The 22175-nt window shown below is 32.2% G+C and overlaps 5 protein-coding genes across 10 annotated transcripts; 3 read left to right on the top strand and 2 right to left on the bottom strand.

Annotated features, from left to right (window-relative positions):
- The first annotated feature begins 268 nt into the window (after positions 1 to 268).
- On the top strand, positions 269 to 9564 carry LOC109851682 (nicotinate phosphoribosyltransferase). Of its 5 annotated transcripts, none has more exons than XM_020421995.1 (12): positions 269 to 353; positions 916 to 1041; positions 1512 to 1682; positions 1760 to 1883; positions 1965 to 2176; positions 2945 to 3063; positions 3180 to 3373; positions 4194 to 4382; positions 6110 to 6341; positions 6414 to 6734; positions 6937 to 7065; positions 7258 to 9564. In XM_020421995.1, the coding sequence occupies exons 2-12, from the start codon at positions 969 to 971 to the stop codon at positions 7333 to 7335; spliced, it is 1842 nt and encodes a 613-aa protein (XP_020277584.1). In that variant the 5' UTR covers positions 269 to 353; positions 916 to 968; the 3' UTR covers positions 7336 to 9564. The 5 variants fall into 5 exon arrangements, with proteins under 5 accessions (XP_020277584.1, XP_020277585.1, XP_020277583.1 ...); XM_020421996.1 differs by having other exon boundaries at positions 271 to 353; positions 908 to 1041; positions 6110 to 6335; XM_020421994.1 differs by having other exon boundaries at positions 271 to 353; positions 908 to 1041.
- A 1094-nt stretch (positions 9565 to 10658) lies between these two features.
- LOC109851670 (palmitoyltransferase ZDHHC22-like) lies at positions 10659 to 11570 on the top strand. Its single transcript, XM_020421969.1, has one exon. The coding sequence runs from the start codon at positions 10680 to 10682 to the stop codon at positions 11544 to 11546; it is 867 nt and encodes a 288-aa protein (XP_020277558.1). The 5' UTR covers positions 10659 to 10679; the 3' UTR covers positions 11547 to 11570.
- Positions 11571 to 11596: 26 nt separating this feature from the next.
- Positions 11597 to 13623, bottom strand: LOC109851671 (stromal cell-derived factor 2). Its single transcript, XM_020421970.1, has 4 exons — positions 13447 to 13623; positions 12846 to 13041; positions 12512 to 12733; positions 11597 to 12324 (listed from the first exon to the last, which is right to left on the bottom strand). The coding sequence occupies exons 1-4, from the start codon at positions 13514 to 13516 to the stop codon at positions 12138 to 12140; spliced, it is 675 nt and encodes a 224-aa protein (XP_020277559.1). The 5' UTR covers positions 13517 to 13623; the 3' UTR covers positions 11597 to 12137.
- A 3456-nt stretch (positions 13624 to 17079) lies between these two features.
- Positions 17080 to 19947, top strand: LOC109851714 (putative nuclease HARBI1). The gene is made up of 6 exons (XM_020422048.1): positions 17080 to 17330; positions 17400 to 17447; positions 17590 to 17790; positions 17875 to 18132; positions 18226 to 18441; positions 18622 to 19947. The coding sequence occupies exons 1-6, from the start codon at positions 17303 to 17305 to the stop codon at positions 19056 to 19058; spliced, it is 1188 nt and encodes a 395-aa protein (XP_020277637.1). The 5' UTR covers positions 17080 to 17302; the 3' UTR covers positions 19059 to 19947.
- A 67-nt stretch (positions 19948 to 20014) lies between these two features.
- On the bottom strand, positions 20015 to 21898 carry LOC109851713. Of its 2 annotated transcripts, none has more exons than XM_020422046.1 (4): positions 21617 to 21898; positions 20847 to 21510; positions 20541 to 20657; positions 20015 to 20466 (listed from the first exon to the last, which is right to left on the bottom strand). In XM_020422046.1, exons 1-4 carry the CDS (start codon positions 21705 to 21707, stop codon positions 20055 to 20057), a joined length of 1284 nt encoding a protein of 427 aa, XP_020277635.1. In that variant the 5' UTR covers positions 21708 to 21898; the 3' UTR covers positions 20015 to 20054. The 2 variants fall into 2 exon arrangements, with proteins under 2 accessions (XP_020277635.1, XP_020277636.1); XM_020422047.1 differs by having other exon boundaries at positions 21585 to 21705.
- Between the last annotated feature and the right edge of the window lie 277 nt (positions 21899 to 22175).

Here is a 22175-nt window from a genome sequence, read left to right as displayed (position 1 = left end):
TTTCTCCTAATAAGAAGATAATTTGATATCGCCGCGGCATGTGTACGCACGCTCTTTCTCTCTCTCTCCTAATGAACAATTTTTTTAAAAAAATCATATTCAACGCGGGAAGAAACGAGAATCTTTGCTCGAACGCGCGAACGTCTAGTTGATTTCCGACGGAGACGGCGCGGTGATTGGCGGCGAGGGTAACAGGCCGTGCCAACGGCGCCGAACGTCCTTGAAACATTCCCTATCGATTCCCGCGGCCGATTGTATATTACACCGCGATTCGCGTCGGGGAACGCCAGTTGATGTTAGCACGTCGGCGTTGTTGTCGCGATAGTGCGATCATCGCCGGAATCGGCAGCGAGGTTTGTGTCTCACTTTATGGTCTCGTTCTCTTTCTCTCTCTTTCTCTCTCTCTCTCTCTCTCTCTCTCTCTCTTTCTAACACACAAACGCGTATACTTTATATTTATTTTATTCGCTACTCGTTTCTCGACTTGAATCAATTGACCCCGTCAGGTCAAGCGCTCGTTTGAGATCGAGGATGTATATCGGCGTGGAAGAATCTTTATATCATGATATGCAAATGACGAGAGCATTGTGATGATTCGATGACTGCGTTGGATTGTTGTTGTACATGTACTTTTCTTCTGTACTACATAGAGAAAGTGAATTCGGTGAAGGTTACTTGCACGGCAAATCTGTTGTAACGCGCGCTCTGTTTTATAGAGTGTATATGAGAATAGTGCAAAGTACAACTGAGATAAGCATCAGAAAGACGAAAGATAAAAAGAGAAATAGAGAGACTAATGACACAGCGAATGTGCAATGAGACCGATTGCTTGATTGCGCGTTTCGCGTTATATTGCCTTTCAATACTAAAAATCTAGACATAGTTCGCGTGACATATATATCAATAGATTTTCAGCACTCGCAGTGAATTCTCGTAAAGTAGCCGTTGTCCATCAACTTCGGAGCAAGATGTCAACGGATGAGGATGGCAGAACGTGCTGCAATTCGCGGCAAAACGGCGTGGTTCAGCCGCTGTTGACAGGTACGTGAGGCACGTCACGTTTCACTTTCGTTCGTATCCTTTAATTACATCATGCTCCGTGTTGGTTTCTCACAGTCTTCAATGTTTTTATTGAATAGATATTTTTATATGTAAATATGTTTTTAAACAGCACGTATATGTTCTGGACGCGTGATATAGATCGCGATCGCGAGTGATTTTTATATTTTTTTTTTTTTTAATCCATTTGTCAATAACAAAATCTTAGTTGACAATTTAAATATATAAGTCAAGTATAATATACATATATTTATTATTTACTTACATGCATGAAGAAACATGTGGTAAATATATATATGCGGTTTATCTTTATAAACCGCATATATATATTATTATTATTTAAAAAGTAAAACAGAGTCTTTTCAAGTGCTAATAAAAATCTATTTGTTATGATGAATACGTTACAAGTGTAGAATGTGATATACTTTATGAAGAACAATGTTTGCTTTCAGATTTGTATCAGATAACAATGGCTTATGCTTATTGGAAGAGCGGCAAAATGAATGACTGTGCTGTGTTTGATTTATTCTTCCGTAAAAATCCCTTCCAAGGAGAATTCACAATCTTTGCCGGTCTTGAGGAATGCATAAAGTTTTTGAATAAATTCCATTATTCTCCAAGTGGTTTGTATAGCACAAAAAGCTACTTGTTACTTATTTCAAAATTCTTGTAAACAAATTATATTAGTTTCGTACTGCAGATATCGAGTACCTGAAATCAACTATGCCTATGGTAGACCAAAAATTCTTCGATTATCTGCAGAGTCTTACCGCAAGAGATGTTACAATATATGCTATAGATGAAGGATCTGTTGTATTTCCAAGGTAGAGAGAGAATTAATTTTAGTCTTAATGAAAGAAAAAATATTTCGATGTGGTGTATTTAAATGTGTTTTTCTGTTACAGAGTTCCATTGATAAGAGTGGAAGGACCGCTAATAATGGTACAGCTTCTAGAAACAACTCTATTAACACTGGTGAATTACGCAAGCTTAATGGCTACTAATGCGGCAAGGTATCGCATGGCTGCCGGAAAGAACATACGATTACTAGAATTCGGTCTTCGAAGAGCACAAGGTCCCGATGGAGGATTAAGCGCATCTAAATACAGCTATGTTGGTAAATATCTCATTTGTTTATTATTATTGTACATATATATGTTTGCTTCTTATTGAAATCAATGTCAATATAGATGAATTCTATCAGATGTGCAATTGTTTTATTTTAAGCTTAAATTAAAATGATTCCTGAGTTTATTATAGACACAATAAATTATCATTTCGTTCAAAAAATTTTCTATAAGAATTGTGCAATAGATTGTAATGATTTGAACTATGAAGATGCGCAATATAGAAAGTAAAAAAATGTAATTTTTGCTATAATATATTATTTACTAAGTATTAGATTGCTAATAAAATATAAATAGTTCTTATATATTTATGTGGAAATTTATAATCCTGAACCGATTTTCACGTTATATTAAATCTAATTGAAATATCGAAAGCTTACAGAATTATATATGTACACTTCATCGCAATATAATACATTGCAGTAAATGATAGACAGGTGTCTGGTACCACTTTATCACCCTTACACTATACTTAACAATTTTGTTGAATCAATCAATACTGTTCCATTCAGTACCAGGTGGTACTGCCTAGATAATGAGTAACAGTTTAGGAGGTCATGTGACGTATATACACTTACATATATGTATATACTATATACTAACAATAAATATAGAATGAATATGTTTCTTGTGTAGACTATATAATAAATATTGACAAAATTTAATAGCGTATCGCACAAAATGAAAATAAAATAGAAATGAAATAAAAAAATAAAATTATGAGAAAATTAAATTTAAAATGGTTTACAATGTTACAGGTGGATTTGATGGAACTAGTAATGTGTTGGCTGGAAAATTGTTTAACATACCTGTATGCGGCACGCATGCACACGCGTACATCACATCTTTCACCGGTTTTGGCGATTTGCGAGGAAAAGTAAGCACGTTTGACGAGAATTCTCGTTTCTCTCTTTATCGATTAAAAATAAACATCAATATTCTTTAGGGAGAATAAACGAAAGAAAAAACAATATTGACCCATTTCTCTCGCAGACGTTGGAGCACAAAGAGACGGGCGATGCTCTAGATTTATTGGAACTTGCTTTCAAGCATCGTGAGACTATCGCCGACGATTTGGGAGCTCTAGCCTCACAGGCGTCCAGCGGAGAATTAGCAGCTCTTATCAGTTACGCTGTTGCTTTCCCAGAAAGATTCGCCGCTCTCGTCGACACGTATGACGTTAAAAGGTACTTTGTGTCGCACACATAGTTCAATATTCCAATCTTTATTTAAATAGAAAGTTTGTTTTCTAAAGAAAATGTGTAGCTCTGATTATATTTCTTTCGACGTACGTTCAAGTTAATTTAATGTTAATGTTAAAAATTTGTGCGCGAAATATTTTATTTGTGTTGATTAAGTTTTATTTTTGGTGTAGATAGACTCATATAAATTGATATACTTTTATCATATAGTATAATATATAGTGCGTCTATATAAAATTTATTGATAATTATAACGTTTGTATAGCATAAAAAGTACAAGATATATAACAATGATAAATAAAACTCTCAAGGGGATTTCTCGATAAATTCAAAATACGAAGCAAAAGCAATCTCTTAAATTATATTGCACGTATATTTTGAAACATAGCTTATTGCATACAAACAAATTACCGCTAATATATAAATGTCCTGTATTTATGGTCACGCTACGCACATGCACAGAATATTTAAAGTTTAATTTTTGCTCAAGAATAGCGAGTGTATTGGCATTCAAAATACAAATAGCGCACAGTATGTGATTACAAAGAAGTGTTTTTAATTAACATTTCTATTTTTTGCGTGTCATTAACATTTCTATTTTTTGCGTGTCATTTTCTCGTCTATTTAAATAAAAAGCACAGTTGTCACATATTGAAGTTAAATTTATACTTCAATGAGACAGAAGTATATTTCTTATTTGATTTTATTGGTAACTTCGTAAATTTAGTCTTGCGTCAGCGGTATCGCGAGCAGACATGACGTCACGCGGTATGCACACCGTAGCCTAACAGGAGTGTGTTTGTAGCATTGAAGCGTCAGCCAAGGGGCAGGCACAAGTGGCTAGCCTAAATGTAAAGAATAAACTTCTAACTAACGGGTCCAATACACACGCTCAAAGTGGCGTGAGAAACAACCCATTTATATCAGAACCAACTTCGCAACTACACAAGAATGGCTTTTTAAGACGAGGCGAATTGGGCGAGCTCTATGTGAGGTACGATATCACTTCGTTTGCCTGTTTTGCAGAATAAAATTTCGTTTTTCTTCCAATATTCATTTGTCATTTTTGCTTTATGAAAAACTGTATATTATTGTTTTACAGTGTCATAATTGATATAAATCAGTTTTTGTAAATACTTTTATAGAATTAATAATTAAACCTAAATTTGTAGTTTCAAAATCTCTGATAAATAAAAAAAGAAATATATATAAATTGAGTAAGACGAGATTTTTTAAATATTTAGTCAGTAAAAAGTAAAGCCAGGAAGAAAACCAGACAGAAAGATATTAGTCCAAATATGTTCTTAGTTTTATACAACAGTTTACTAAAACATTTCGTCGTTGTGGTCGTCCTCAATTTTTATAATACGACAATAAGATAAAAATTAGAAATTTCTAGATATTTTATGTCAAACAGTGTGGAAATGAAAGATAAAAGATTCTTGAACTAATCATTTTTTATAAGACTTGTAGACGAAGAACATCAATACAACGTTTGATATCCGAGATATTGTAAAAAAAGCATGTAAAAAAAGTCAATGACCTTAATTAGCGGAGCGATATTGGATGACGTTTATCTGTCTTTGATAAAGAGATTTAAAGAACTTCAAATATTTGTTATCTGTTTTGATTCTGACGGTTGGTCATGCTTATTCCTGTTATTGCAAAACATGTTATTTACAGTTTATCTGGTGATCTAAAATATTGTCAAAGGAACTGTTACACAATTGGTGTGGAATAACTGTTTAGACACACGTTATCAATTAATACTGATTATTAATCATTGATATTGAAAAGAATTTTTACTTCGGACAGTTTTAATGTCTTTTTTTTTTTGTGACTATAGCTAAGTATTTTATTCCATTTAACAATTACATTCAATTTAGACAGTGACAGATGACATCACAGCGCATTCAAATACTCTGTAAATTATCCATAATTTCTTATTTTGGTGTTACTGTTTGACATGAAATATCTAAAAATTTCAAATTTTTACCTATTTAAATTCTATCGACTGCAGCAACGGTCGAAACGTTTTAATAAACGGTATTAAGCTGGAAAAATAATACTTTGGACCATTACCTCTCTATCCGGCTCTTCCTAAGATCTTACTTTTTAATTGACTTATATGTATATAAAGTTCATAAATATTTGTTCAACAATTAAAAAGTAATACTGTCAGTTTTTAAAGAGTAATAATGTCAGCTTTTTTCTTGTTATGCCTTTTTTATTTGAAGAGAATAATACTAGGAAAATTATTCTGTAAAATAGGCAACAATTGCAAGATCATTTTATTCTCATGACATGCCAGCTAGAATTGAAATGTCAAGATTTATTTGTCGCTAGAATCTAGTTGTTAGTTACATTTGTTATCTTATATAGTGCCCATCCCAATTCTGCCCTTTACTATTGTATCAACAAATATGGGCACATTCATGTGTTTTGACACACACACACACACACACACACACACACACACACACAATCGCTTACGTATATTTTTGAACTAGAAACTTTTGCTGCCAATTTTTTATGTGCTAAAATGTTAAAATATCTAAATTGTTGTGCAAGAGGGACATATCACAAAAACGCAAATATATTAGCAACCAAAACGCTGATCGTGATATTCATACTATATTGACACATAATCATTTGATGATCTATCATTGACCTATTTTACTTATCTGGTTTCACAAATATGTATGTATATGTTACGAATAGGAGTGGTCTCTTAAACTTCTGCGCTGTAGCGTTAGCTTTGAACGACTTGGGGTACCAAGCTATTGGAATCAGAATCGACAGTGGCGATCTGGCGTATCTCAGTAACATAGCAAGGGACACCTTCGAAAAACTTGCCGTCAAGTACAACATACCGTGGTTCGGAAAAATGACGATTTGCGCGTCAAATGATATCAACGAAGAGACCATAATAAGCCTGAACGAGCAGGTAAAGGTGCGAGTAGATTTGCGAATCGTGAATGTTAATTGACGGATGTTGTCGTAACCGGGTGTAAATATTTTCTAGAACCACAAAATCGATTGCTTCGGGATTGGTACGCATCTTGTGACGTGTCAGAGGCAACCAGCACTGGGTTGTGTCTATAAAATGGTAGAGATCAATGGCGAGCCGAGAATCAAGCTCAGTCAAGAGGTCGGAAAAGTCACGATACCGGGCAGGAAGGATGCCTATAGATTATACGGATCAGATGGTTACGCGTTGATTGATCTTTTGCAAAAAACGACCGAAGAATCACCGCAAGTGATGAAAACGGTTCTTTGTAGGCATCCGTTTCAGCAAACAAAAAGGGCTAACGTTACACCATCTCGAGTGGAACCTTTACTCAAGGTATAATTTATGTTATATTGCGTGCACTTTTCGTGTTGTTTTGATCTAAGTAAGATACAATATAGTGACTGTTTTACATATCAGTGATCACCGTTGCAATAGATTTACATATATGCATACATACATTTACATAGTAACAGTACATGGATTATACTGTACAAAAAGCAATGTCTTATTAAGACAACTTGCTTGTTAATTGCAGATGTATTGGAAGGACGGCAAACTGTGTCAACCACTACCCACATTGCAAGAAATTCGTAACAAAGTACAAGAATCTCTCAATACGTTGCGTAACGATCATAAAAGATATCTAAATCCCACACCATATAAGGTGAGATCAAACGATTCTAGAATACTTTGTAAAAACTTCCAAATAACAAAAATTAAATTATTAAAAAGATATAGATTTCTCATGGTGTAACTGGATTAAAAACTTGTTATTTTGCAAAATAAGGCGATTTTTGTTATATATATCTGCATATATCTTGTAATTTGACACATATCTTGTAATTTTCTGTTACAGGTAGCTGTTAGCGATGCTTTATACAGATTTATAGATGAATTATGGTCGCAAAATGCGCCAATTGGTGAACTACGGTGAAGCATACTACTCTTATACAGGAATATCGTTAAATTAGTCTTTAGCAGTTATGAACAGAGTAATAACAGAGTAATAAAAGAGTCAAGATTTAAAAAGAAAACTGTAATATAAAAATGCTTCATCAAAGGCAGTCAATGACGTCGCGATTGAGCAATGCGTACTACTGTGACATGATCGCGTAATATAGAGTATATGTACAGGATGTCCCATTTTAATCGGCGAACATTTCGAAGAATACGAAAAAGATACAGAAAAATATAAAAAAAAAATATTACAGTAGAACCTCCTTGTTTATTCGAATTTCTTTATCCGAAACAACTTGAGGCTCAACTTCAATTACGAACCGAGAGTCCGTATAATAGAGTTTGGGTCTCGAACTATTCAAATTATTTTGTCCCCCGATCGGTTCGGGTAAACGAGGTTTCACTGTAAAATAATATTGTATCAGACAAAAATTATATAAGCTATCAATGAGAACAGGTGATGCTGATTTGTTTGAGTTTCGAATTAATTAGACATGATTGTTTGCTTACGAGTAATAATAATTTTCGATACACACGCTCGCGTCTACACATCCAAAAAGAAGAATCCAGATCATAATCCAATTAAACGTTGTGTTCAAAAAATAAAGTAGTAAAAAACAGCGTCGTTGTCGACGTCAAGTGTGTTAGAAATTGTCACATTAAAACCTCATACAAATACCCATTCTTATGCAATATAAATTTGAACGTCTTCATGTGCCACGTTCATTTGCATTGTGATATTTGAGATCATAAATTCCATCTATTCCGCCTTTGCGACAAGAATTAAGGACCATTGTCGTAGACTGCGTTTTTATTAGTGAGCTAGTCGACAAATAAATCGGGATCTCAAATTTTTGTTTATACGTAATGGTTTTAGATAAAATTAATTTTAATGATTAAGATCAAGAGTAAATTGCCATAATGTCCGTTATTGGTCAAATCAGAATCAGAATTGGCTTATAAGTAAATACTGCATCAACATCAATGGTCTTGTAGCTTATGGATTAATGAATGGATTTGTAGTAGGCTACACTTTAATAGCTGACTGTTACACCAATTTTTTTCGAAGTAAACTACCGTTTTTTTAGAGAATGTTGATTTGACACAAATAAAATGGGACACCCTGTATATATATATATATATGTATATCATGAGGGTCCTAAAAGCATATTTTTTACATTTTCCATTGTTGAGAGTTTTGAAATTATATCACTGTCGCATCATATCGTTACAATCTATTTTGGTAAATCGCGCGCGTCAATCATACAATACGACATATTTATATAGTTTTACACGATTTTATATAGCAAATTATTTCCTTATATAGAAATGTATTTGTAAGCTGTAGCTTTGTCGCATGTACTTATTCCTCTTTTTTTTTTTTTTTTAATTATACAAAAAGAAGTACAAAATACGATACATGTGACTTTAGACATATGCACAATTTATTTATATAAATTACGTTTCCAATTTCTGCATAATAATGATTAGGACTTGCAATACGTACTAATTGAAGTGTTTCTCATGAAAGATAATGCGTATAATATGTAACGCATACGCTACGAGTGTAATTGTACGTTTAAATTTCCATCCTTATCGGATTATCAAGCTGGTCTTTTTCACATGTCTTTGTATAATTTTCTTTTAGAATTTGTTCTGTGTTATATTTGTATTACATTTTAATTATTATTAAGTATTTATATAATTGTTATAAACTACTTTAGCGATATTTTCGTATAAGAGTGTTATACTCAATATATATTAACCGTTGTTATTTACACAAATGTACAAAAATCGCGAGGAGCATAATAATTATTATATACACATTTATAATTTTACACGCATGTACGATATGTAAAAAAAACTTATATTGAAACAAGAAGAGATGTGCAACTAAAAAAGAACTAATGGAAAGGGAGAAAAGAAGAAGTGTTTGTTTATATCTCCAGAAGAGGAGAGGTAATTGATATAAGATGAGCGAATTCAAAGACCAATATATTATTTGTTTATATATTTTACTTGAGTTTTAGGTATGTTTAGACTGTCATACACATGTAAAACAAGGGTCTCGATAATTATAGTATTTTTTCTAAGAGAAAGATTTCTGTACGTATTGTACTGAGGATTTCATTATTTGTATAACAATGACAAAGAGACATACATAATAGTCTTTGTAATTAAAAATGTAATTGTTTTTCTCGCTTAATTTTTATTTTATTACTTGTGTATGTATATTTGTAACACACATAGATCTGCATTGTTTTGTGATGTGTTTCTAGTACTTTGTTTATATGTTGTAAGCACGTGAATTATATAAAGTTAGCTGTTTTTTATAGTGAGAATAAATATATGTATAAAATTAATATATGTATATATATTGCCATTTGTTGATAGTGTCATATCTGATCCAATATATAATAATCTATATTTTATTCTCATAAAAATTTATCTTTTACCATCATACATGTACAAATATAAATTCTCATTATTAAAATGACATTGTTTAATTTATAATTAATGTTTTACAGTATTTTTCGTCAGTCGTGCATTTTTTACGAAGGCTGTTCGATAAATCAAAAAGTTCAAAGGATGACGCCACTGTGATGGAATCGTCAGCGAGAAAAAAAAATTCCGCGTGTTGATAAAACTTATCTTTTGAGGAACATTGGAAATTTAAAGTCAAGCTTGATAAATATTACTGGCGAGTTCTGCACATTTCTCTCTTTGACACTTATACAATAATTTATAAGTAGTTTAATGATTTTCAATGTGATCACACATGTGGCACACAAGTGACGTTGAACATCCTGGTCCGTATGTCAGGAACGGTAATGATCGTATTATGACAGGAATTTAAACGATGAGAAGCATATGTCAGAAATCCTAGAAGATTATTCAGTTTGGAAGTAGTTTTTATTTTTTCAGATTCAAACGGATCAATAAAACTAATGTAAGAGAATTTATAAAGGTTAGGTGATGACTAAGAGGTTAGTAAACAAAAAAATCTGTTTTGTACGTTAGAAGTACAAAACACACGCGATTAGTATATATTAATAATTTTATACAATGCGCATGTGTGAGTTAATAGTATTTATAATAACAAAAAACAAAATAACTTTTCAGCACAAAAATCAAACACAACGCATAAACAAGAACATCTGTTATATGTGTTTACATAGAAAAACGTAAATATATAAAATGTTTGAAGAGAATAGGAATTGCGTAAAAAAAAGGAAACTACATGTGTAATGTTTTTATACACATAAATCATACTTGTGTGTGTAACAATATTAGATATATATTTATATATTGTAAAACATCATGTCTCAGGGTCAGCATATAAAAATTTGTTTGAAGATCATTAAAAAATGTTGTCCACTAGTGACATTAATATGCACTATGCTCGTTATTGTGATTACAATTTACATCAATCAAAAGATTTCTCCAATCTTCATATTTCTCTGCACGCAAGTGTATCTGAACTGGTACTCAGTTTACAGCATCAGCTATAAATCAAATCCAATGAGAGTCAAAGAGGTACAGAGTGATTTGTACAGCGTGACGATTCAGCATCATAAGTTCGAGCAGTTCGATAATACGCAACCACCGGCTCACAATACCACTTATCGATTCTGGCATTGCGAGAGATGTCAGAGTTACATGTGCAAGCCGACGCAACACTGCGTCTTCTGCCGAAAGTGCTTCCACTTCAAGGACCATCATTGCTTCTTTCTAGGCGCTTGCATACTTCGTCAAAATATGGGCAACTTTATATTGTTTTGTTTTTACACTTCCTTGACGTGCTTGTACTCATTGTGCGTACTAGCGCCCTACATGTACGAAAATATCAATCATATAGTAAAGAACGACGCGGATTACTTCAACATATTTCTCAACTTTTGCTTTCCGATCGCCCTGGCAAGACTGCTGCATTCCAGAGACGGCTCGAGTATACTGCTTGTCACAATATTCGATGCCCTTATGTCTATTTTGTGTATTTGTCTAGTACTCGGCATTTGGAAAATGCACAGCTGTTTGACCGGCAAACAACGTTACGCGAACTTAACGGGAAAGCAAAGCCTAAAAGAAATATTTGGAAGCTATGGTCTATCAAACGTTATCTTTCCGTACAACGGTCTCATAGGTACAAGAGACATCAATGGTAAATATGAACTGAAGGAAGTGTAAAAACATATCGAACCACAGGCAGAAGAGAGATGAGCACATCAAAGACAAAATCTGATTACGTCTTTATTATGTATTTATATTTTAATAAATATAACAGCAATATGTACAAAACATTTTACGCTTTCGAACACGCTGTAGAACATAAATATCATTGTTTTTTTATACTTTTTGAAAGTTTTTAGAGCGTTGTGTGTAAACTGTTTGTACTAAATGATATTAATATAAATTATTATACGTAATCTCACATATATGCGAATGTTCGTGGCAATATGTAATAATACAAAAATTAATTAAATAAGTAATATAAGCCTGCTAAAGCAGGGTAAAAACTTCCTTTGAATTCCAACCTTACAATGTCACTTTTTTCATATATTATCCAACAAATTTTAAGTAATACCCAGTTTGTACAAAATTCTTTTTTTTTTAACAAAAATTTAACATTGATATTTTATCATAAAAAAAAAGTTTCGGAAGCATAGTTCCATGACATTACTTTTGTGATAGAATAATATATGATTGATCTTTTTTCTGTTTTACTTGCGTATTTATTTGTGTATAGACAAGAGCTACTTATAGCTATGAAAATTGGTTTTATAATTCTGTATGATGATGACGATGCTGTTCCATTACATCACTAGGATGCATAAATAATCCTTCCCCTACCAACCATGTTGCGTGAGGCCTAGGATTTTTGTCACAATGTAAACAATCTAATCCTATTACTTCCATCTGTCCACTGATTGGATTACCATAAGTTCTACCGCTAACAGCTAAATATCTGAGAACACAAAATTTATAGATATATATATATATATATATCATATATAAAAGTTTCTTAAATGTATTATACAAAAGATATGTATGTATTATATTTTATAAGTTTCTTAATTATTATTGTCTATATATGTATGTTTAAAATTTATAAACGCGCACACATCTGATAATTTCATAAACAATATATTCACCTCCCAGTGTCAGCATGCTGCAATTTAATTCCTTGATCTCTATCCCAAAAATCAACTTCACATTGTAGTATCCAGTTGTCACCAGTATCACCCTCTCCTTTATTTCCATATGCAGATACTTCCTGGTTTCCACTCAGAGGTGAACTAACATAATGTGAGTGGAGATTCTTCTGGGTTGTAAGATGTTCTAATCTGATAGTACCTCCACATTCAAATTTCTCACTACATATTAAAAGATGAAGATATATACATGTATTAATATTACTGTTTGCAAAATACAGACAGAACTGTATCATAAAGTAAAAGCTACATAGTTGTTACTGCAAGAACGTACCCTCTTGTGCATTGTTTTCCATTTTCTGCTTTAATAAGCCAATATGAATTACCATCTTCTTTGCGATCAATACCTGTCACAGATTGTTGTCCACTGCCAGTTCCGTATTTTATGTCATGAGAATGTAATCTCACTTTGGTTTCCATATTTGACAACTTTATCACAGAGCCACAAGTCACATGATGCATACGTCTAGCTGTATAAAATGTAACGCGGTTATAAAACTGACATAAATATAACTTGCAAGCGCAATATAATCAAGATTTTAAACATATATAAATTGTTTATGGTATACATAAAAAGATGTATAATAATATGGAATTTGATAAAGGTTTTGGAAATGTTAATAACATTTAAATTACAACTTATTGAATATAAAACTTATTGTACATAAATAGTTTAAATACAAATTATTTATGTACAACTAAAATAAAATAAAATAAAATAAATAAATTATATATATATGTAAAAACCTATCAAAAAAACAATAAAAATGAAGTAGTATACAATACATGACGAACACACTGATAGCAAAATATAACCTATAGAGGCATATTTACATGGATAATTGCATTCCTAGAAAGTTAATTTTAAAAATTACCTTGAATACAATTTATGTACAGTAATATTGTTGCTAAACTTGAAATAATAAGATGCGTGGCGTAGTTCATTATTCTAGTTTCTTAATGATAACTGATAGAAATGAAATTTTTCAATAGACGACGCCGGTCAAATGCTCGATGATACGCAGTGACACGAGATGTAAATACGTGGTGGCGTTCCATTGGTTGTGATCCACGTGTTAGCATCCGATACTATGTAGCGTGACATATGTCACTTTTTTGCAGCACATTTTTACAGCACATAAGTTACGTTCAAAAATAACAACAGTTGAGTGATTAGTATCTTATATTTAACCCAAATTTTAGTGATAAGTTTTGAAGAATAGTGTTTTTCTCACAAGTAATATCCTCAACCGTTGTGCAATTGTTGAGTTGCTGAACGTAAAAATATGCATACATTGTATACACGTATAATTCCTTTCGAAGGAATGCGATTGTTAACAAAAAATGAGAAAAAGTAGCTAATTAAAAACACTTACAGATATTTTCATTAATTATTTTATTATTTTAAAGGAGTGTGCGGATAATTCTTATATTTTCTCTATATAGTGTCTAAAAACTTTTTGACACAGCTAAAGTGTGAAGATAGATTAGACCAAACGAAAAAGTCATTTTGCAAAATTTGTAATATTCAATAAATTTATTAATTAAAAATAACGGTACAAAATAATTAATTAACAACATTTCTCATTACATAACTTGTAATGAATATTATAAGTAATATTACAAGCAACACATTCATTACTTAATTATATTAATTATTGTAATATTCATTACAAGTATTATTACTCTTGTAATTTGTAATGAATATTACTAATTAATTTAATTAAGTTTGTTCGTGAATAAGCCAAAAAGCGCGTGGGAAGCGATCGACGGGATTCTGTAGATAAATACAAAACCATGTGATTTTCAATTGTAGAGAAAGATTGTCTCCTAGCAACGAGAGGCGGAGCAACGCAGCGAGCGACATGTGGCACGGGCACGTTTTCCGCTATCAACTGATATTGATTTATTGATTTTCTGAAAATCACATAGTTTTATACACGCCTACAGAATTCAGCCGATTTTAGCTTCTTTCGCGCTTATTGGCTTATATATCAATTAAGTAATAAAACTTAATAAATATTGCAAATTTAAAAAAATGTTATACGACTTTTTTGTTCCAAAATGATCTCTTCGATCTACCTTCACATTTCAGCTGTGTCAAAAAGTTTCAGACACGCAGTACATATATGTATATAACATAAAACTTACAGCTATATGGAGAACAAATTGACTGTAAAACACTATAAATTGTTTATGTATAACAAATATATTTTTATACTGTCTTGGACCCATATTCATTAGTTAAGTGTCTTACATGCTGTTTTTACATATATTTGATTCAACAACAATTAGTAAAACACTTATATATTATATGTGTATATATATACGTGTGTATGTGTGTGTATATATATATATATATATACATATATATAAACTTCTTTGTTTTACAATACAAAATATAGACTTGATCGGCAAAAATATTATATACTAAAATTTTATACTCGTTACATACTGATAGTTTTTATCATATTTGTTCGTACTAACTCATGGATATAAACAATAATTAAGGAAGACATGAAAATAAATACTAATTTACATATATATATATGTATGTGTGATGTGTGTATATATTATTTGAGTTTTTAATCAGGTTTATTATAGCAATGTACATTTTTTCCCTAATTCTTTTTATATTATGATGCTTTTGTAAAAAACTGCACTATTTCTCTGTGCTTCATTCAATATACTTACTTACATCTTAATGTTATTTTTAGCTTGAAAATATAATTTTCTTATCAAGTTAAAAATAACTAATGTCTGTAAATATAGTGTAGTTGTTGAAAATAAGTTTTTTTGTAGAAAAATTATTACCAGGATATTACAGAGTACTCTTTGGAGAAAACAGTGTGGAATGTGCCTGCCAGAAACCATCTTTTATATGTTCATAAAAATGCAAATGGAATTTATACATTGTCGACGTATGCGGCGCGTTATTTCAATGAGCGAATGATAAAGAGAGGTGGCATATGTTTTCAATATTCAATAACCTTTGGACGGGTTTTAACATAAATGTATGCTGTTATTATCACAAATAATGCAGCTATTGTGGGCAACACAACTGTGAATAGTCTTTGCTTAATTTCCAGAAATTCCTTTTTTCTTTCTTTCTTTTGTTTGTTCGTCTCTTTCGTTTTTCCCTTCAATTGCCGCATTCTGAAAATCAACAACAACCGTAATAAGTTAAAAGTTTTCAAGTACTTAATTCACAACAACTACAAAAAAAAATATATGTGTGCAACACATATACATGTGTAATTTATGCAAACTATATTCTTTCTCTCTACTCTGTGAACTAGTATCTACAATTCTGGAAATCTTGAACTCTTCTTCTGAAGAAAATTAACATTCAGTGACTTATAATTTCTTTCACACACACACATACACACACACGTTTTGCATACACAAATCAACATATGCAAATTCAACTGTAAACTGCACTGCTAACATTAACAAATTTTTCTTTTATGACTGATAAATAAAAAGAAATTAAACAACATATATGTACGTATATTCATTTAATTCTTAAAGTTTTAAATTATTTATTATTGCAAACAGTAATGATAATAACTGCACGACCGAAACATGTGTGAGTTTCTCGCAGAAATCACAGAATAGAAAATCACATTTTTGAGCACCGATACCGAAAGTTGTCTCAATAATAACAGTCTTTTAATTATCATTTAAAAATGTGTGCTTTTGTTACAGCGAAACAACAATTGCGGAACAGGTACATCAGACACGCATATGTTTTCCGCACTCATTATCTATCAACACGCTGACGTTTTTTAACGAACTTTCTTGAATAGCTTTTAATTTCGCCGCGAGCAAACAAAAAAAAAAGACACTGAGAAAAAAACGACGATACCTTGAATACTTTCAGATATGTACTTTTAAAATTGTTGAAACAAGCAGGTGTTCGAGAAAAAATTTCGAAGAGATCAAAAGTCACAGTTGTCAGTTGTTAGTGCAAATTAAGATCGTGTATGTGCATAAGATGACACGTAGTGCAAACGTAGTGTAACATATAGCGAGACAGTTGGCAGTTCACAGTTACTATTGAGTGCGGTCAGAAAGAAGACTGAGAGCGGCCAGGCCTGTGAGAGAATGTGTAATCGCTTTTCCGTTCTGTAAGCCAGCGCAATGTTCATGGGTGGTGCACATTAGTAACTACGTAGCCATGTTCACGAACGACTTTTGTCGGTACGTATGTTATGTTCGAAAGATGTAGCCTGTGTACGTAGTTGGAAAGCACCCTATGGTTGCGTTCGTTTTTTACTGGTCTAGTTTCCACCGAAGCATTAATTCACACCAAATGCGACGTAGAATCAAATTCAAGTCGATGGAAACCTGTCAAATTGTGCTGATTTCACTTCCGCTTCGATCTATAAGTACTCTACTTCCAATGGAAACAGAGCACTAAATTTGATCAGTACCGGAGTGAAACCGAATTGAGGGTTTCGGTGGAAACTAGACCAGTGTTACACAAGGTTTGTTCGGGTCGCATGCTCCAATGTATACCACAGAGCACTTGGATCACTAATACGATGGCGGTTGAGGCAGATAAGTTCATGTGCGCTAACGTCCAGTGACACGAACGATCTGAGGCACTTCTCCTTCTCTAGCAATATGGGCTGCGTTCCGATATTCACTTCCAGTACTGGAAATCTATAGCACATGTGATGTGAGGTATAGATTTTTAGTACTGACAGTGAATATCGGAACGAAGCCATGGATCCGCTCGAAAATTTGTTTGCTGGTATTCGTATCATAATAAATAATGAACTTAANGAAGACATTTTTGCACAAAATCTTGTGCCTTTTGCAGGTATTAATGATTTATTTGGAATAGATGAGAACGATGACGAAATAGAGAGTAAGTATTGATACAAATGTGATTAATTTTGTTTGATCTCCAAAAAGCTTTGCAATCTGTAAAGATTAGGTTCGTTTTAAACTCATATTTTTTTGAGTAGTTTGCGCATTTNTATTGAATTTTACGTAATTTGTATTTGCAGATATCGCTGTTAATGCAATTGTTGAAATGATAGAAGGTTTTGCTCAAAGAAGACACAGGACATGTGTAACCAACTACATTGAAAATATAGTACCAACGTATACAGATAGAGACTTTGTTATGCATTATCGTTTAAAAAGAACGNTTTTCATGAGTTTAGTAGAAAAATTTAGCCATTGGCCATATTTTAGAAATTTGGGAAGTAAGTATTGGTTTTTTTAGATATATTTATATTGAAAGTTTTTGACTTTATTTTGAATTAATTTTGACCAATATTTTTGTACAGGACATGGAGGATTTGAAGTAATTTCAGCCGAAAAACACATTCTCACCTTTCTNTGGTTTGCTGGGCACCAAAGTGCAAGCTTTAGGGATGTAGCTGATAGATTCGATCTTTCTCTCAGTACTCTCGAATCGGTGCTACGGAGGGTCACACAATTTTTATATGATGTAAGGAATGAATTTATTCGATATCCGACTGAGATGGAGAAGCAAAGAACGCAGAGATACTATTTAGAAAATAAAGGTTTTCCAGGAATAATCGGTAATAATTCTATCTAGTGATATATTTGATCCGGACTCACATTTGTGTAATTCAATGACGTTAACTCATTTAATGTTTTTTTTTTTGTTATAGGATGTATTGATGGCTCACATATCCGTATTGACAAACCTTCCGAAGATCCAGTAGCCTACATTAACAGAAAACGTTATTTTTCTGTACATATGCAGGGAGCAGTTAATGAGCAAAAAAAATTCTTAGATGTATTTATCGGATATCCTGGCTCAGTGCACGATGCAAGAGCATTTGCAAATTCTAGCTTGGCTGAAGACTTGCCAGCACTTTGTCAAAGTATGAAATGCATCATTTATTACATATTTATTATTTACTGTATTATTGTGTTTTAGTAAAATGTTATTTTTCTTGTTCAATACAGTTAATTAATACTTTCTTCTTCATTTTAATTAAAATATGTATGAACATTTACTCAGCCTTAGATATTAACTTCAAATAAATGTGCTTTTATTTCAGATGGAAGCATATTTCTTGCAGACGCTGCATACCCATGCCTTCTCCAATTAATTACTCCATATCGGGATAACGGACATTTAACGCAGGCTCAAAGAAATTTTAATCGCATACACAGTCAATGCAGAGTTTCTGTGGAACATGGATTTGGGGTGCTGAAACAGCGTTTCAGGCAGCTATATTTTCTTAAACTGAGGAACATGCAGTTCATCGTCAAATTCATTCTCGCTTGCTGCGTCCTTCACAATATGGCTGATTTAGATGATTTGCAGCACATGGAACAACTTGAAGATGACGACTATATCGATGTGAACGCGCAAGCGTTGTTACATCATGTCCCGGCAGCAGATGGAGATGAAAATCCAATTGATGATCGACGTGGTAAAGATTTTAGAGACGAATTGTGCCGACAATTATTTCAAAGGCAAATCAACGAATAAGAGAATATTCATAACAAACTTGCATAACTACATAATGTCTATGCATTATCATAATTGTGTTAATTATTTTTTCATAAAAAAAAGTAAGCAATTGATTGACTAAGTTTTATTTATACATGTATTATGAGCTTATGCAAATTGGTTTAGATATATCCCTAAAAAGTAACGAGATGATTAACTCTCCTAATAAGTATTTTTTTGTCAAATTATATAGCTAAGTTAAAATGTGTTCTCACATTTGATTTTTATTTCGTGCGTGTACATATAATTTTATTTATTTTGTAGCACCATGAAGTATTATTTTAGTGATTATGAAGCTTAATTATTAAGATTATAAGTTTAAAAAATAGAATAAAAAACACTTAAATGTTAAGTTCCAATGTTAATGTTTTATTCTTTGTATATTTTATGTCTAAATAATAGAAAATTGTTCAAAGTTACATCTACGAATCAGTCTGGTTTAATCTCATATATCCTAGTTTTTTATAAAAATATGTGTAGAAAAATACAATACATAAATGCATAATGTAAAACAGTACATGTTTTATATAGCATACAGTTACTTCATTGATGATTAACAAAAAATGTAACAGTTTTGATCTTCGATCGCTAGCTGATTGTTTACTCTGCAAGTTATGCTGTTTTAAAAACTCAACAAATAAACGCAGTTTGCGCTTTTGCAAAGCTTAACACAAAACTTTGTCTATCAATACCAACAAAAAATAAACAACAGAAAATATATCAAATTTACACAGCGAATTTCATTTAAAAAATCGCACTCAGTGCGACTTTGATAGCCTGTACAAATGGCATTCACTGTTAATGAAAAGATAAACTAAAAATTATTTCAACGTAAAAAAAACTTCAAACAAAATAAACATTTTCATAAATTTTATATATAAACTATGTTTATATATAAAATTAATATTTATATAAAATATTATATTTATATAATATTTATATAATAACTATCTTATATCTATAGTGATTTCAGTCTTATAATTCTTCTTCATTTGATGATTCTTTTTGTGTTGGGTATAATTCTGGCATATTTTTATATAGTTTTTTTTCCAGTCTCTCTAATACTTTAAGTTGCTTTTGCAAGATGTTATTTCGCTCTTTTTGTAGCTCATTACACTTTTGAAGCTCTGTCAGGTATTGTGTTCGTGTTTCTTGTTTGGCCTTACTTTCGTTTTGTAGCATAGCACAGATGGATTCTTTAACGGATTGTACAGTAAGTGCCAATTTACCATCTCGTACCTTTGCTTTTGAATTTACTAGAGATGAGCAGCTGCTATCCGTTATAGATAAACTGCAACTATCCGCCATTGATCGAGATTCACTATTAACTGTCGATGTCGAAAGTGGTGAGTTTGGTGCGATAGAGGACTGCTCTTCATTGTCATTCCTGTAACAGAAAACACTTTAAACTGTGTATCAAAAAAAATAAAAAAACCTCTTAAAGAGATAATGATTACTTACTCAGGCAAATTTAGACCAACTTTTTGCAAAATCTCTTGCTGAGAAACAATTTCATTGCGACCAACCACAAAAGCTGGTGTTCCACTATGACTTTTCCCGAATATTTTTGTCATTTCACTGCAAGAACAAATATGATATATTCAATTAATTAATCGTTATAAGTACATAAGATAGTTTGAAAATAATAAAAGAATAAAAATACCAAACAAGAAGATTGATTAAATTGATTAATTGTTAAATTGTAAGTATTCACTTAAAAAATATCATATTTACAGTTGGGTACAGAAAACAAAAAATGAAATTTACTTTTCATATGGAAGAGGTTTCATGCCTTTCCCAGAGCTGTTTTTTCCCATGGTACGTTTAATATACTTGTCCCATTTCTTCTTTAATAATTTAAATTTATTTTTTATGTGATTTTTGGTAGCATTTCTGTAACCTCTTTTCTGGAACGATTCTGCTATTGCGTGAAACATGGCCTCTTTACTTTGATATTTTTTTTCTTGTAGCTTTTTCTGATGTTCTTCATATTCTGAGAAAAACAACATTATAGTTTTGTGATCCCAAATAAAGTGACCATNCTTGTTGAAAGCAGAATTATTTTCTTTTTCATCATCTGAGTCTATATATACAGTTGAAGAATCCAATGAAGGCACGTGCTGTACAGAACTTGTTAAGGGAATTGTAGCTGAAGAATTTTCATTAATTACAGCCTGAGAGTGTATTCTGGAAGAACTTGCTACATCCAGTAAAGAATTTAAAGGCACAGTGGTTGTTGTGGTTAGATACTGTGTCGAGTCTGTTGTAGAAGTTACAGGAGTAAGTGCAACAGTCTTGGGCTTAATTAACTTAAATGACAGCATTTTAGGCACAGCTGAATTTGAAATCACAGGTCTGGTTATCGAGGAATTAATACTTGTGGGATGTGTTATTATACTTTTCTGATTAAGTTCCATTATTTCTCTTGCAACTAAAAAAAATGAGAAACAATTATTACACTTAATACTTTAATTATTATAAGCTTCTCAACAGTGAATTCCTTGCCTGATAAGATCTACACAATAATTTCCACATACTTTTAAATAAGACGTTTTTCAAATTGATCCCGAAACAGGAGATATGTACGACATAAAAATTATTGTACTCGTCCTCAATCGGCTCAATCATTGCGCATGTGCACAACAAAATGCCCCAACTGCACCATCTTTAAAGCTGAGGCAAATAGAGCATGCTCCTAATTGCCCCTTAGGGTACGCTCTAACGCGACGCGAACACCTAGTCGCCATATTGTTTCCGGTGACGCGAACGTATTAGAGCGCGTTGGAGCGAGTAGGAGCATGTTGGGGCATGCGACGCGAACAAACCCACAGTGTCGCCTTTGTACGTAGTTGGAAAGCACCCTTTAGGCCTGTTCTACAATACAGTCGTAAGCCGTAAGTCGTAAGAAATTGACCAATCACAATCGATTATTCTTCTGTGATTAATCTGTGATTGATCAATTTCTTACGACTTACAGCTTACGACTGTATTGTAGAACAGGCCTTAAAGACTGTATACGTACATACAGTGCTTCGGTAACATAAAGAGCCGTCTACAATGGAGAGTTTTAGACTGTAACAGTAAGAAATTGACAAA

The sequence above is a fragment of the Pseudomyrmex gracilis genome, unplaced genomic scaffold (genome assembly GCF_002006095.1).
Source record: "Pseudomyrmex gracilis isolate BER0280 unplaced genomic scaffold, ASM200609v1 scaffold_19, whole genome shotgun sequence".
Lineage (NCBI taxonomy): Eukaryota > Metazoa > Arthropoda > Insecta > Hymenoptera > Formicidae > Pseudomyrmex > Pseudomyrmex gracilis.
Note: the sequence above shows the minus strand (reverse complement) of the source record. Positions and strands in the feature narration are given on the sequence as shown.

Coding starts and splice junctions, on each gene's coding strand:
- LOC109851682 (XM_020421995.1), top strand. CDS start 969: ATGTCAACGGATGAGGATGGCAGAACGTGCTGCAATTCGCGGCAAAAC. Junction 2,177..2,944: donor ATCTAAATACAGCTATGTTG/GTAAATATCTCA, acceptor ACAATGTTACAG/GTGGATTTGATGGAACTAGT. Junction 7,066..7,257: donor TAAATCCCACACCATATAAG/GTGAGATCAAAC, acceptor TTTCTGTTACAG/GTAGCTGTTAGCGATGCTTT.
- LOC109851670 (XM_020421969.1), top strand. CDS start 10,680: ATGTCTCAGGGTCAGCATATAAAAATTTGTTTGAAGATCATTAAAAAA.
- LOC109851671 (XM_020421970.1), bottom strand. CDS start 13,516: ATGAACTACGCCACGCATCTTATTATTTCAAGTTTAGCAACAATATTA. Junction 13,042..13,446: donor GTACATAAATTGTATTCAAG/GTAATTTTTAAA, acceptor CATTTTATACAG/CTAGACGTATGCATCATGTG. Junction 12,734..12,845: donor GGAAAACAATGCACAAGAGG/GTACGTTCTTGC, acceptor TTTAATATGTAG/TGAGAAATTTGAATGTGGAG.